The sequence below is a fragment of the Mesoplodon densirostris genome, chromosome 12, assembly GCF_025265405.1.
Source record: "Mesoplodon densirostris isolate mMesDen1 chromosome 12, mMesDen1 primary haplotype, whole genome shotgun sequence".
Classification (NCBI taxonomy): Eukaryota; Metazoa; Chordata; class Mammalia; order Artiodactyla; family Ziphiidae; genus Mesoplodon; species Mesoplodon densirostris.
This window is the reverse complement of record NC_082672.1, coordinates 1,975,992-1,990,802: the sequence shown is the minus strand read 5'-3', so window position 1 is coordinate 1,990,802 and position 14,811 is coordinate 1,975,992. Positions and strand designations below refer to the sequence as shown.

The following is a 14,811-nucleotide window of genomic DNA, read 5'->3' as shown; positions in this document are numbered from 1 at the left end:
GAGACACCGAACCAGCAGGGACATTTGGTTAAAGATCTTATGCTTTGCCTACTGAGGTGGGAAAATGAGCTGACAAAAATTTTCTGGCCAAACACGACTTAGCCAGAAATAATAATTAAATTATGTCATGCCTACAGCAAGAAAAAAAGTCCTTTTGCAATTTTAGCATAGTAAAATAAATAAAAAAGTAAGCCAGTATGCCTATACAGCATTTTGCTAATGGCCTAAGAGGGAAAGTCAGTTCAGAAATGTGAGGATGGCTGGAGTAGTGGGTCATTAGTTTCTCTTTATCATAAGGTTCATCAGTGACAAAAATTTAAATTCTGAATCCATAATCCACAATTTAGAATGGGCCCTTATCTTCACATTTCCAAGAGAAGGGAACTTCTTCAACAGGCTTGTCTGTCCTGTAGGGACTGTTTGGAAAACACTGAGCTGATTATTTCCTGTCTTAATTTTGAACTAAGTGAATGTATTCTTTCTAACACTGCACCCATCTGGTATCCATGCCAGCAATAACTTTCTTGGAGACGTAAGAATGACAGACAGACATAACTATTTCCCAGTGTTTTTAATAAATGTATTATTTTTCTCCATAAAAAGGGAAACTGCTTGTCTCCCAACTCTACTTCCAGCTTCTCTCAGAAACTAGCACTTGGCATTCAGGACCCTGTGAGAACCTCCGGCCTGAACCGACAGTCTTTGGACAATACATTTTGTTTATCTTTCTGGACTCCCTGAGGTTTTGTGGTTAATACGTGAGTGAGAGATGTGTTGAGCTTCTTGAATAAAAAGCTAGAGAGCCACGGGAGTTTCTTTTGCCCCCTCCCCTGCTTCTCCCTACCTCAAAGGAGGTGCAGTAGAAAAGCCAGAATTGCAAGTTTTGGCATCTGGGGTCTGGTCCTGCCTTTGTTGCTCATGTGCTCTGGCTAAGACATTTGCCCTCTTTTGTTTTGTTCTTCATCTTGAAGTTGTGAGGGTGAATGAATGAACATGCTTTCAATCTTTTGACTTCTATAGAAAAGTGCACAATAGCAAATAAGTATTTCAGCTATCGGCTTGTAGTTCTCTCAATAAAGTAGAAAGTAAAAACAAAATTTTTAGCAGCGAATGCTTTTAAAGGTTTCATATGCAAATTTTCCTCTTTGGATGATCTTAGAATTAGCAGTATGCGGTATTTACTTTGTGTTTTTACCTCGATTTTTTATTAACGTTTCCCACCAGGATTCCTTAGTTCCTTCGCCATCTACAGCCGCTCTGCTCACCTGTTTCTCAGACCCAAGAGCAGTCCCGGTTTTATCATAATTTCCTTCTGAGCCCTCAAGCCAGGAGGAATGTGTTTAAGTATTTAATAGATTTTCTGGGCTCTGGAATTTGAAGGAGAATTCACAGAGCAGCCCTCTTTCAAGAGGAGATACTTTTCTTCCCCATCCTTCCATGGCTCTATGTGTGTCGTTTTCCTCCTGAAAATACCAAGATCTCTACTTCTCTTCCCCGTGTGGGACCCAGTGGTTGGAACAGCGCCGCCTTTGTCTCAACAGCCAGGCCCCAAATCTGCTGATACAGCCCTGCCCACCCCCCATCTCATTGCCAAAGCTTCGGATTAAACATGGGGTTAAAAAATCCGATTTGGATTTTCTGTTTTGTTCTTTTTCTCAGTGCCCCTGACAAGTCAATCGAAGCATTGTTCTTGAAAATCTTCACTCCTTTGGTTTTCTGTGTGAGCTAGAATTAGGGCTTTTTCCTGTAAAGCTGTAAGCCAAGGAGAAACTATTTCAGCAATGTTGTCTGCAATGGATACTGTCCAGAGTGCAAAATTCTCTTGGTTTCCCACCAGTCTCCACCGACGAGTCTGCAACCTCTACACCCCCTGTGCTTGCTTCATAAACACCTGAAATGCTTTAAAAGCAGCCACATTCCCGCCAGCCACACATGCCCCAGGTCACTGCTACGTGCAAGTCAGACCCAAGATCTCTAGGTCCCCTAAAAGCCCCCGAGAGGATTCACCTGCAAAAAAATGCTGTAGGTGCGCCACACTCCTTGAATCTTCTGGACGGTGTTGCGTGTTGTGCTGACAGCTGCCCTTACTGGAGAGCCAGCTAATCAATCAGCAAATTTGAGAGGCGACATTCTGGGCTGGACGAGGTAGCATTAGAGCCCAGAGTTCCAGGAGACCCAAGGATGGCTGGGGACTGACCTAGGCTTCGAGTTAACTCTGTGGGATGAACCGGCCATTCGAGACGTTCTTGCGCGGACCGGGTCAGGGCCCTGGGATGGGAGGAGGGCGATGCGCATCTTGTGGTCGTGCTGGGAGCTCTCCCAGGGTGCGCGCTCGTTGGCGTGGGCACGCGTGTGCGTGTCCGCGTGTGTGCATTTGTGTGCGTGTGTGCACGCGTGTGCGTGTGTGTGCGCGCGTTTGCGCGCGTGCAGGGAAGGAGTCAGGCGCACGCACCACCCACGGGATACAGCACAGCCCTGGGGGCCCCTCTCCATCTCCTGCTGCCGCAGACCCGCGCTGGGGCGGCCCCTCGGCAGAGCGGGCGTCCGAGCCCAGCGAGCGGGGCGCGGCGGCGGCGGGCGCGGGGGGTGGGGCTGGGGGGCGGGAGGGAGGGAGGAGGGCGGGCGGGCGGGAGGAGGATCCGGGAAGCTCGGCAGTTATTTGACAGGAGCCAGGGAAGCCGCAGAGGACGCGGAGGACCGCCGGGTGCCGGGAGGGCAGCTGGTTGAGTGCGGGCCGCCCGGAGCGCTGGGGAAGAGGACCCCGAGCAGCCCCTCCGCCGGCTCCCCGGCCGCCGTGCCAGCGCGCAGGGCGCGGCCGCTTCTCCAAGCGCCGCCCTCGCCCTCCGGGGCCGAGAGCCCCGCCGGCCCTGCGCCCGGTCACCATGCTGCTCCCCCGGCTCTGCTGGCTGCCGCTGCTCGCGGGGCTGCTCCCGCAGGCGCCCGCGCAGAAGTTCTCGGCGCTCACGGTGAGTCCCGGCCCTCGGGGACCTGGCGGTAGCGCCGTGCCGTCTCCTGCCCGGGTCCAGCGGGGTCCCCGCGGTCCCCCGCCGGCCGAAGCGCCCAGGCACGGGGAGCAGGTGACCCTCGGGGAGGTGGCGCCTCCTTCCGCCCGCGCGGGCGAAACAGGTGGGGCCTGGGCGGGTCGGCGGCGTGCGCGCGCGGGGCTGTTGGGGTCCCCCCGGCACGGGTGACGGGCCGGGGGTGCGATCGGGGGTCCCGTGCTGCCCCAGCCACGGTGGGTGGGCAGGGCCGCGCGCGGAAACCAGGTCTCGGGACGAGGGCGCCGCCCGGCGGATTGTCCGAGGGCGGCCCCGGCGGGGCCTCGGCGCCCACTCGGCCCGGTGTGTCCCGGGCTCGGCTCTCGGCGGGCGGCCGCGCGGACCGCGTGGCTCTTGCCTGGCGAGGGGGCCCTGCTCATGGGCCCCGCAAGTTTCGCCTGACCCTCCCGGAGACCCTCCGTACGTGAACTTGGAGGAAGCAGATGACACGACAAGTGAACATTGTCTTCCTTCCTGCTTAGAGCAGGCAGAAATTGGGGGCCCCCGGGGGCTCCGTGTCCTGCGATCCCCGGCCCCGGGGCCCCCGCGCCGGGTGTACCGAGCGCCAGGGTCACCGCGCCGACCGCGGCGGCTTTTGCTTTCTTAGCTGCGACTTCTCGTCGGGGCCCGGCCGCCCGGCGCGCAGTGCCAAGCGCGGAGCTCCGCGCAGGGGCCGAGCCAAGCCGCCGGCCGCCGGCTGGTCCCTGGTGTCCCAGCCCCCGGCTTGGGCAGACCTCGTGGGCTTGCAGTGTTTGCAAACCCATAATTAATGCAATCTGCAGAAACGAAAACATTCCACTTAAATGTGTTTTTGAACAAGTGCTTGAGAAAACACGAAGGGAGAGAGAACACCTCTGGTGGGGAGACGCTTTTAAGTGGCCGGGGACTCGTCCTGAAGGCGTTTATTGTATCGAAAATACCGATGGGTGAGATGGGCTGCAGTCGGGTTCTGCTTTTCAGCAAAGCTCAAGCAGTCCCCGAGCCTCTTTTTTTTTTTTTCTCCTTTCGAGCAGTACCAGGAGGGAGTTAGTGAGTTCACGGTTCATACCTAAAATTCTTCTGGGGTCCCTGCCTTGTGTCTCACAAATGACTTGTAGATTAGAAACTGCTAACTGGAGCTTGAAGGAGGTTTTCACACGCTCAGCTTTCCCTGTAGAGCCTTTATCTCCGCAGAGGGGCGGTGGAACAAGACTTGCTCTATGTATCCGTGTGTCTATCCATCTATACACACATAGGCTCTTAGACGCCCTCCCCCGCCATAGCGCATCCAAGGCCGCAGAGAAACTGAGACCAAGTCTCAAAATGAGACCCCACGTTTCTTCCAGAGATGAAGCAGCAGGTTGTCTATGGTGGCCACAGATGTCCTGAAAGTGCCCAGAATAAACGTCATCTGGCTGCCCCCCTCAGGGAACCCCCTGGGTTGGAAAAGCAGAATAGGGCGTTAGTTATTGGAATAACTGAAATCTCTACAGGTTTTCTTCTCTTTTCTCCCCTCCACTCTTCTTAGTTAAGCATTTACTTTAAGCCCCTCGTCCTTTGCCTTCCCAAGGCTGCTCTCAGGAGTTCCCGGGTGGCAGTGATGCCAGCTACAGGTGGGCTTCTTGTGCGGAAATGGTACATATGTGGCCCCCTTTGACTGTACTTCCTGAGGAAACTTTTTGCCTTAAAACTGCTTTTGCAAATAAAGCGCTGTGCTGCTTTTGCGCCCAGGAGAAAAGCTTAAAGCCACAACATATTTGGCAAACTCTCCCCCCTCCGCCACCATCTAAGACATGAAGAAGTTTTGCTGATGGGCCGTGAGGGAATGTCGGAGGTGCTGGATTTTCTGTGGTGCTCATATCTTTTCAGATCATTTCCCAGTATTTGGGGATCTCTTGTTTCCAGAGCAATGGCTTTCTCTCTGCAAGATTTACATCTGATCTTTAATAAATCAGAGAGACAGCGCCCGTCCCTGGGAGACTGGGAGTGATCACTAGGAGTCTTCTGGATGTGCGACCCGAGGGGAGTTACTTAGCTTTCTTAATTTTCAGTGTTCTTCTCTGTAAAGTGGGGATAAAGCAATACCCTCTGTTTAGCACGTTGCTGGGATTAAAGATAAGGCTTTTAGTGTACGTACCCGGCATGTGTCTGTTCTGTAATTCACCTTATTTCTGATGGCAGCCATGCTGTTGGTCCCGATGCCATAGTTTTCACCGGTGGCTGTGTCATTCAGGTGTGGGGACACTGGCCTCACGGTGGTTCTGTCTGTCAGGGATGTGTGTGTAGAGCACAGGGCTTTGCTCTGGGTGAGTATGAGCTTTACTGAGGTGGATGGTGTCTGCGTGGACGGGCAGGTGAGAAAACTGGCCTGTCTGCCCCCTTCTGTCCCACCCTTTCTTCTCACGTAGAGACAGGAAGATGCACTGCCCCTGGGGGGTTAGAAGCTTGGTGCTGGCTTCCCTGGATGACGCCTTTGTCTTCCTCTCCCTATAGTGAAAGGTCTTAGTTTGGGGGACAGTGTTGCCAGAATGTGTCAGTGGGTTTGATCACCTCTGCTACTTGCTGTTCAAGACTAAGAGAATCTGCTTTGCTTGATAATTGTGGGTTTTTTTCCCACCAAAGTTATTCTTCAGAAATGGCACCTTTGTGTGTTTTCCTAGGACTTTCTGAGGGTTTGCATAATCGCCTGGTCATCCATGAGCCCCATGTTGTTTTCAACCAGCAGATGGTGGTGTGAAGTGTATCAACACTTCCCGAATCTTGGGTCCCCCTCTATTTCTTTCTTCTTCTTCTAAGGCCGGATCATGTCCATTTTTCATGAGAATGGTTGACTTTTTAAAAAATTTCTGCTCATGGCTGAGACTAGGGAGTAACTGCCAGTATAAGTCGTCTGGTTACACAGCATTATATTCCTCAGAGGTGATCACAGTCTTACTCTGTCATAGATGCAGTTGTACGGATTTGGACAGACAGCCAGGAAACCCGGACCTGGGTGTTTCCTTCTGGGGTGTGAGGCACAATACGCTCTGTGACCCCTTCCCCTGAGTGTTTGTGGGGGGGGCAAGTGGATTGATTTTAGAGCTGCCCACACTGAGAACGCAGAGGCCAACGGCCCCCCTTCTCATGTGGCTTCTGGCCACCCTGTCCACTACCTGAGCTTTCTTTGCCCCAAGGGCACTTTGTGTGTGTTTTCTTGTTGATCTCCCAGCAGCCTAACCAGCAAGGCTCTGCCGTATCCATATTCCAGAGGCCCTGTTGGAGCCCCGGACACTGCCCTGATCCAGATGCTTAGAAATTCAACCCGAGGCTGTTTTTCTTCCCTAGGCAGGGCGGAGGGCTTCCCTGCACTGTCTGCTGGGTCTCCTCTGAGAATGGTCCAGCTCGACCCTGCCCCCTCCCTCCCAGCCTGGCTGGCCTCCAGCACACGGTGAGGGCAAAGGACTTGTCGGTCGGGGAGACGTGTACCGACAGAGTTGAAGTGGCTGTTTTCCACCCCTGTGTGGATCTGTTTGCTTTGAAAGAGAAGGAAGGGGATGGGAAGGCAGGATTTGCTCACATATACATGTGACAATGTGTCATTGTTGGCACAAGAGGGTCTAATGTTGATGATGCTGGGAGGTTGGCGTACCCCTCCAGCTCCAGGGCGACTGTGGACCATTCTGCTTGATGCTGTTCTCACTCACTGCCCAGGCTCTCAGGGAATGATTATGTTTTCTTTCTTCTCCCACTGCAAATGCTCTGAGTATATCTGCTGCTCTGGGAAGGCTGCGTTTCATTCATCAGCAGAAGACGGACCACGGAGGTGGTTAAGGAAAAGGAAACTAAACATCATCAAAATTTTCCAACCTAGAAGCCCATTTACATGGCGACTACAAACCCAAACATCTGGAGGAGTAACTTTAATTTTGATTCGAAATCAAGACCATAAATAAAAGTATAAGCAACTTCAGGCTATAACAAGATTGTGCAGTAAATGGGCGTTGATCTAACCAACACAGGTTGCAATGGTTCAGAACAGAGCAGATTTCTAAGTAATTCTATATCAAAATGAGCCTTCCTGAGAGTCTAGGAATTTAGAATGAGGCCGTTATTAAGATTGGCAGTGGAACACTGGCATAGAGGGCAAGGGTAACGTTTCATATTTTTGAATTAAAAGGTATGTTATTCCACACATACAAGTCACAGACTCAGACTGATGAACGTCCAGGTAGATTTTGGAATTGGAGAAGGAAAATTAAGAAATAATTTTCTGAGTTCATTTATAGGAAATTAGAACTGTCACCTTGACGTTTCCCCAGTTGGTGGTGTTGGTCATGGCACAAGATCCCCCTATTAACACTTGTACATTTCTAGAGCTTAAATAACACTTAATATATTGAATATTTAACTGAAGCCCCAGAGAGGAAGGATTTCAGAAAATGAAATCTTAGTTTCATATAGGCTAAGAAGAAATTATTCTAAAAGTGATAATCATAGGCATTCTTATGTGGTTTTGGAGTCCCAGGCTGAAAATCAAAGAGCAGAGATTTGTAATAAGACACAAATAAGTAGAACCCAGTAAAATGGTAACTCACATTTATATTGTCATGATTGAAAAACAAGAAATTAGAACTGGAAACTTGTACTAGCTGTCCAGATTTAATCAGAATTTTCAACATGGAGGCCCTCTCAGAATGTCTAGTAATACTACAATTATATTCAGATTTTTATTATGTAGGGCATGATGTGGGATATTAACCAGTTAAACTGGCAGTTAAGGGAAGGTGAAATGTCAGTACAGTAAGTGAACTTTTTCTTCCTTCAACACATATCTTCCCTCTTTTTACTTTCTTCTTTTCCCTGGTCATCTTTTTTCTTTATTTTTTATGCCTCTGCCCAAATTACAATTAACTCCCTTTGCTTCTCCTACGACCATTAATGTTACTATTTCTATTTTAGCACTAGCTGAGATCCATAAGAGGTTTTCTAGTTTCTTCCCCTCATACTCTTTCCCCTAAAAGCATCTGTAGGCCCCCTCTGCCGCACTCTGTCCTGGTGGCTGCGGGGAGGCCCCTGCAGTCACTTTATCCCCAGCATCATGTTACCGGCCCTGTCCATCAGCAAGCCCACGCCGATGGCAGATTTTTAAAATGATTTTGTCGGGGGGGTAAGCCAACTCTTACCCTTTGAGGTTGCTGGCAAAGAGTCTTCCAATAATAATGAAGTCCCAGAAAGCATGACGAGTTTAGATGCACACAGTCGTCTGTGGTGTGTTTGATCCCTGGTCCAGAACACTTTAGGATGCACGGCAGAATCTATTAGGCCCATTTCATTTGGGATGTTCTCACATCTGTTGGGTTTTAGTCACTGCTGAAAGAACAAGTTCATCACTTTGTTAGCCCCAAAATGCTCTAGCCTATAGGGTGATCTTGCCCAAGGTGGGTTGTTTTGCGTATTTATCTTTGTATCTTGTATCAAAGATACGTATCTTTGTATCAGAGTATCTTGATTATACTCTGTTCTGTACAGTCAAGGCTCCAGGAGCAAATGGGTCCAGCTTACCTACGAGATGGCAGCATGGCAGACACGAGATTTCCTTCTTGGGATTCAGAAAATCCATCTCATTTCCTGTGGCTTTGTCTGCCCTGGTCAGGTCTATCCCATACCAGCCCCCAGCGGACTGAAAACGACAGACCCTTCCCTAGCCCAGGCCACGGTGGCTCGCGAGGTGGGGCCTCGGGGCCTTGGAAGAAGGTGGAACTGGCTCTTGTCTGATCCAGACGTGAGTGCTGACGACTGCTGGGCAGTGGACCCCTTACTCCTGCCAGGGAGCCACATTTCTCCGTTTCAATGAAAAGTGCCTAAGAAATGTTTTTTTATTACTCTGAGGAATGATGAAAACTACATTGCCCAGTGGGAAGACCGTTGATTTTCATTTCTTAGGGCACCTTTTCAGTTGAGGACGGTGAGATTTGTGGTTACCATGGTTACCTCTGGCGTGGCTGACCAGTCTCAGGACAACTCTGAGCATGTCAGGTGGTGTCGCTCTGAGGCCTAACTCACGACTGAACCCTAGTGTTGAGGTTTTTACATGGAATTGCTCTTTTCTCCCTTTCTTTGCTCATATCTAACCGCTTTGGGGGCCCGTCTTCATCTTCAGAAGAACCTAGCGTAGACTTGCCTTTTCCTCCTTGTATCTGGTTAACTGTTTCTGGTTACTCACATAACTAACTCAGGCACAGGTTCATCTCTCTTCACATGAACTCCATCCACGTAATTGCACCTTCCTTGCGCTATGATAATTTTTCTTATAACGTTGAGAAAAACAGACAAATGCAAAGACACATCACAGAGCCGCTCTGGGTCACTTCCTCAGTTTCGGACGTCACTGGGGTCCTTCCCTACGTTACGTATCAGACTCACATAAAGAGACATCATAAGATACAGTCACGCCATTGATAAGAAACACTCGTCAGTATGGAACAGAGTACAAAATAAAAATAAAATAATTCCATTTACGCTTATCATTTTAAAAACAATTCAGGAGATCTGAATGAAGGTATCTAGCAGAATTCGGCGCATTGTCTGTTTTCAGTTGTCCATTAATTCATTCCGCAGAGGACTTGGGTCTGTGTCATCAAGAATTTAAAAAAGAAAAGGACATTTAAAATTAATTTAAAAACTTGACCTTTGAAAGACAGAAATGACTGTCCTGCAGTTTTGTGGTGGCTGCAGGCTTAAGACAGCCGAGTGAGTGGCATTTGGGAATTTCATGGCCAGTTTTGGGGCCAGGGTTCTGGGCAGCATGGCGCCCGGTGCCCTTCCTGTGACGCGACATCAGCTTTATACAGCAGGAGATACATGTGAAGGTTTCCCTCACTCCTTCTCAGAGATCAGCCACTTAAGTGTTTACTGCCCCTGTTTTAAGGGACTGTTAAACCTTCTTCACAGGGAAGTGGCCGAGTCAGGGGCAGACGGACGGAGCCCAGTCCCTCTCATGTCCACCACTGGTCAGGGCTCTGCTCTCAGGGCCAGGCCCGTCTGTGCCAGAGGGGCAAGAGCTGTCGGCCAGGCCACTGTGGCTCTTGCGTTGCACGTGCTTGTGTCAGAGGAGGAGGAGAGGAAGGTCCCTTTCTCCCGCGGCACCAAACTGACCGTGACATCAGGGCCCTCGCCAAGGAAAGTCTAGGCCAGGGAGACCTTTGTCTTTGGTAAACAGATACGTGGAAAGTTTTAAACATTAAAAAGAGAGATAATGAGAAATTCTGGTGCCCTGCACTAATGCCGTTGACTATGGAATAAAATCTGTCATCAGGAGGGTTCTCCTTGGACCTGGGTACACTGGAGGACCTTGCTTATAATGCAGGCTGAGAATCATATAATCTTTAAAACTGTCGTCTACTGATGAATCAACAGTTCACATCATCTGCTTTCCTTGGGCCACGTATTTAGGTATTTAAGGAAGATCACTAGGTCTTTGTAGCCCAGATGCCCTCCGTGACTCTCCTGTATCTTCCTGTCCCGACCCTTTGCTCCCAGGCCCGGTTCTGTCTTCCCGTGTTGGAGGGACTTGGAAAGCGAGGTGCGTTACGGACATCCGTGCCCACCTGCTCCCACTTCCCACCCTCCCTCCTAAGGCGTCCCCGCAGGTTCCCCCTCTGCTTTCTGAACCAAGCTCCGCTCTGAGCTCTGGTTGGTCCACACCCTTTGACGAGCCCTCAGGACCAGACACAAGGTCTCAACAGGGGAGCATGACCTTGCTTGATGACACTGGGGTGTGGTTGGCCCACTTGCCCAAGTCACTTTCTGAATCTGAGGTTCCGTTAAGCCAATTTCCCCCGTCACTGTTTCTTTGAATGTTTTGAACCCGTAAGTGGTGTATACGTTATTCCTGTTAAAACTAGATTTGCATCCTGACCCCGTTACCAGGTTGGAACTAGCCCCTCAGGCTCCCGTAAATCTGCTAAGCACTCCTCCACTTTCCTGTAAAGCACTCCTCCACTTTCCTGTAAATGGGTTGGCCTGGGGACATTGAGGGATGGGCTGGGACTCACTCCCAGGAGATGAGACCCAGGGCCTTTTCTCTCTGCTGCATGGATTCCCTGCACCAGGAAATATCCCCAGGGGATTTGGGTACGTGCCCCCGCCCCCCCCCCAAAAGAATCGGTGACTTAAAAATCATCAAACACTCACTTGGACTCCCAAGTACGCCTCCTGTGACTCTTACTGTGTCCCGGTATTGACGCTTTGTGAAGGAAGGTGTGGGGCCCGCTGCGAGCACTCAGGCAGCACTGGCCTCCACCCGCGCAGCACCGCGCAGGGCTGCCGTCTCCTGGGCACACGGACTCGGTCTCCCAGCACCGGCCTGAGAACGTCCCGCACGCGGACCGAAACTTCAGTGTAACGCAGTAAACTGTCTTTACAGCCTGCACTTTTCTCTCGTAAAGTAGAGAGCTGGTTTCCGGTGCTGGTAACAGCCCTGCCAAGCCGCCCTGCTCCTTTCGTGGGTGCGTGTGTTTTAAAGTTTTGCAAACACCTCAGGTAAGGAAAGTGAGTAACACCTCTGACCTGAACGTACACGTCGGCTAAGCTGTAGCTTTGCAGGATCCACACATGATGGGCTCGTGCTCATCAGGTCTTCATTCTTCAGAGGTTTATTTTTGGAGGGAGTTGCCAAAGCGAGATCTTTCTTTTCACTCGGAGATATAATCCAGGTGGAGTCACGAATCCCTTTCTCTGCGCCCGTGGCATCTCTCCGCCTTTTACACCTGGTTTGAGACGCAGGTGCGGCTCCAGGGGAAGCGCCTCTTCCCACTGTTCCCTCTCCGGCCACACGGGGGAGCCCGAGAGCAGCCTGCTCCGCCGAGGCGGGAGGGCAGGGGTCCGCTTGTGGGCTCGGGCTCCACCCCCCGCAAAGCTTCTGCCACTTGACGGCTTGGGTCGCCACTTAGCCTGGGTTCAGGCGCCACGTTCAACTTTCCAGTTTTAGAGGTTTGACTCATGATGCAGGGACACTAAATTAGGGAATTAACAACCAAGGGCCGTTTTTATTTGAGGTTTCCAGGCACTTTCTTTGGAAGTCTGCGATACGCAGGTTAAATTCAGGGCGATTACTCAAATGCCAGGTAAGAGTGCTGTGTACCCGGGGCAGAATTTTGGCTTTAATAAATGAAGCCAGGAGAGATGCCCCAGTGGGCTGTCTGCTGGGCCCGGCTGCCGGCAGATGCAGTTCCTTTTCTGCTGCAAGTTCTGGTCACTTAGTGAATGGATTTTACTTAAAGCAGTGGCTTCCCTTACTTGCAGGCTAAGTTAATATTGTATTTCAGCGTTCTTCGGGGATGGACGTTCTCAGACATGTCCATTTTATGATGGATTTTAACCCGAAAGAACATTAACTGCAGAAAATCGACAGTCTGTGCTCAGGCTTTCAAAGCCTCTCTTCCAGCAGAGCCTTTTCCCAATAAAACCTGCAAACTCGTTTTGCTGGGGGAAGGCTCCGGGGAGGTGCGCCCCGACCCCTCTTCCCTCAGACACCTTCTTACCGACCTCTGGCCAGAAACCGTTTACATTTCTTTGCATCCAAAGATCTGAAGGCGGTTTAAAAAGTCCTAATCGGTCCCATTCAAACTCTCACCAACGTTCCCTCCCCTTGCCTCCTCTCCGCCGCCGTTTTCTTCCCTTGTTCTTTTCTTACGTGACAGAGGAAGGCCAGCCTCACTGCCTGCAGCCGAAGACGTTGGGCGGAGGGGCCATGCCCATGTTCTGAGGTCCCTTGGCCGCTGTGACCTCTTCAGAACCTGGTGCTTATTTCCAGGCTCAGCCCGGCCTCGCCGTGGTCCCCGTGTCTATGAGAGGGACTCGGGGAGCCGGCAGGTGCTGCTGGGCCCCAGAGGCTTCCTGAGACTCCGGGGTCCTGGACGCCCGGCAGCGCCCCTCTGTCCCCAGATGGCAGCACAGTGGCGAGGACACACCCAGGACGTCCTGTTCTGTCCCTGAGTGTGGAATCCTCGGTGTGGGTGCACGTGCAGTGTCCCCCGAGTGCTGAGGTCAGGACGTGGGCTGTGGGCTTAGGCCTGGGGAGGGGCCCCCTCAGGCCTTTCTTCCTGGGGGCTGTTGCCACGTCAGCCCTGGTGCTCTTCTTATCCAACCCCCTAATTTAACAAAAAACGGTACAAGAAGTTCATTGGCCAAGAAACGGTAGAGAGTTCGTTAACCCCACTGCCCCTCCTTCTCTGTGTGTCTCTGCCTCTCTCCAGCCCTCGGGCTTTCTGCGGTCTTGCCCCGGGTGCACGTGGTCACTCCCAGCCGGCCTCGCCCTTCGTCTGCGCTGTGACCCGGCCAGGCCGCCTCCTGCCCACACCAGGGAGCTCGGGTCTCCGGTCAGGGCAGGGAGAACAGAGAGGCCCGAGGACCGGGGCTCAGTGAAGTGGAGGGTCTGAGAAAATATGTAAATTAACCCAGAACTTGACTCAAAACCAAATTCTAACATTTTTAAAATAATTTACAAATGGTGTTTTTTTTTCACTTTTTCTCCTTTAATACTACTTGCTGGGTTTTCCAGTTTCACTGAGCGCTCAAAACAGCGCTCTGTACCTTTGCAGCAGTGAGATCCAAGCTCTTAGGACGCAGCATCCCTCGCTGTCCTCGGAATTCCCAAGGTAGAGCAGGGGACGGGGATTGGAGGTGTGCCAGTGGGGCGCCCAGCTGTGCCTGAGGACGGGTGCAGGTAACTGACTCATCCTTCAGCCCAGTGCTCCATCAGTTTGCTTTTGGGATTCCCTTAATGCACATCCTGGCGAACGGAGGGGCTTTGATGGAGAAAAGGTAAACAAGAGCACCATGAACTGTGTAAGTAAAATCATCGAACGGCACTCGGGCTGTGTCTGGACGTGCTCGGAGGAGTGATGGACCTGACCTCTCAGCTGGGTGCCCGTTGTTGGCAAACAGGTCACTGTCCAGCGTCATGCGTCCTTTTGTCCAGCAGACACAGCAATGGGCAAGGGTTGGGGCCAGTGTCCAGATGTCACTGTCAGAAATGTGGCCCAGAAGGTGGCTCTCAGCTGAGCCCTGAGGTTCTGGGAGGCAGCCAGTGGGGTGGGAGGGGGCTGGGAGCATCCTGTGCAGAGGACCACCCACCAGACAGGTGGGGGCCTCATTCGGGGCCCTGGAAGGATGCAGGGTGTGAGCGGAGCCTGAAGGGCCCTGAGGAGGGCTGGGCAGCCAAGAGGAGTCTTCCCGGGTGTCAGAGCAGAGGTGCAGGCGGGCTCCTGGAGCAGCCCCGATGCTGGGCGGGGGGCAGGCTGGTGGTGCAGGTGTGACGCTGGACGGGGAGGCCCTCGGCCTTTCCAGCTGTTCCGCTGACTCGTCTTTACTGCAAGGCCATGTTCTCTCCTCCACCCACACCCTGGATGGGAACAGGGCAGCTGGCTTGGGGCTGGTATATGAGTTTCCCTTAAAGTGTGAAAGAAGTACACAGCAAACTTTGTGACAGGCGGCAGTCTCCCCCGAGAAGGAGCCGCAGTGCCGGGAGCCTGTCAGCCCTGGAAGGTCCCATGCGCGTCCCACCCAGCGGAGGGACCGAGGGCAGTGGCCGTGCTTCCTCCCGGCGACGTCCTCCCTTGTGCTGACCTCCGTCGGGTTGGCCTCGTTTGAATTGGCAGCAAAGCCAGGCAGCCTGGTGCCAGATCAAGGTGAGATGGGAGAGAGAAGCCTCATCACCTTTTCAGGACAGTGCCTTGGAATCTCGGGCGACAGGTACAGTTGATCAGAGGAAGGGTGAGGCTTCCTGGGAGAAGAGCAGAGAGGAGGTCCCCTG

The 14,811-nt window shown here is 52.0% G+C and overlaps 1 protein-coding gene across 2 annotated transcripts in view; it reads left to right on the top strand.

Annotated features, from left to right (window-relative positions):
• The first annotated feature begins 2,882 nt into the window (after positions 1–2,882).
• SMOC2 (SPARC related modular calcium binding 2) overlaps positions 2,883–14,811 on the top strand; it is a 154,447-nt gene continuing 142,518 nt past the window's right edge. For both annotated transcript variants that reach the window (XM_060114962.1, XM_060114961.1), the window contains exon 1: positions 2,883–2,966. In XM_060114962.1, the coding sequence (XP_059970945.1) occupies positions 2,883–2,966 (84 nt within the window). The remainder of the gene's footprint in view (positions 2,967–14,811) is intronic.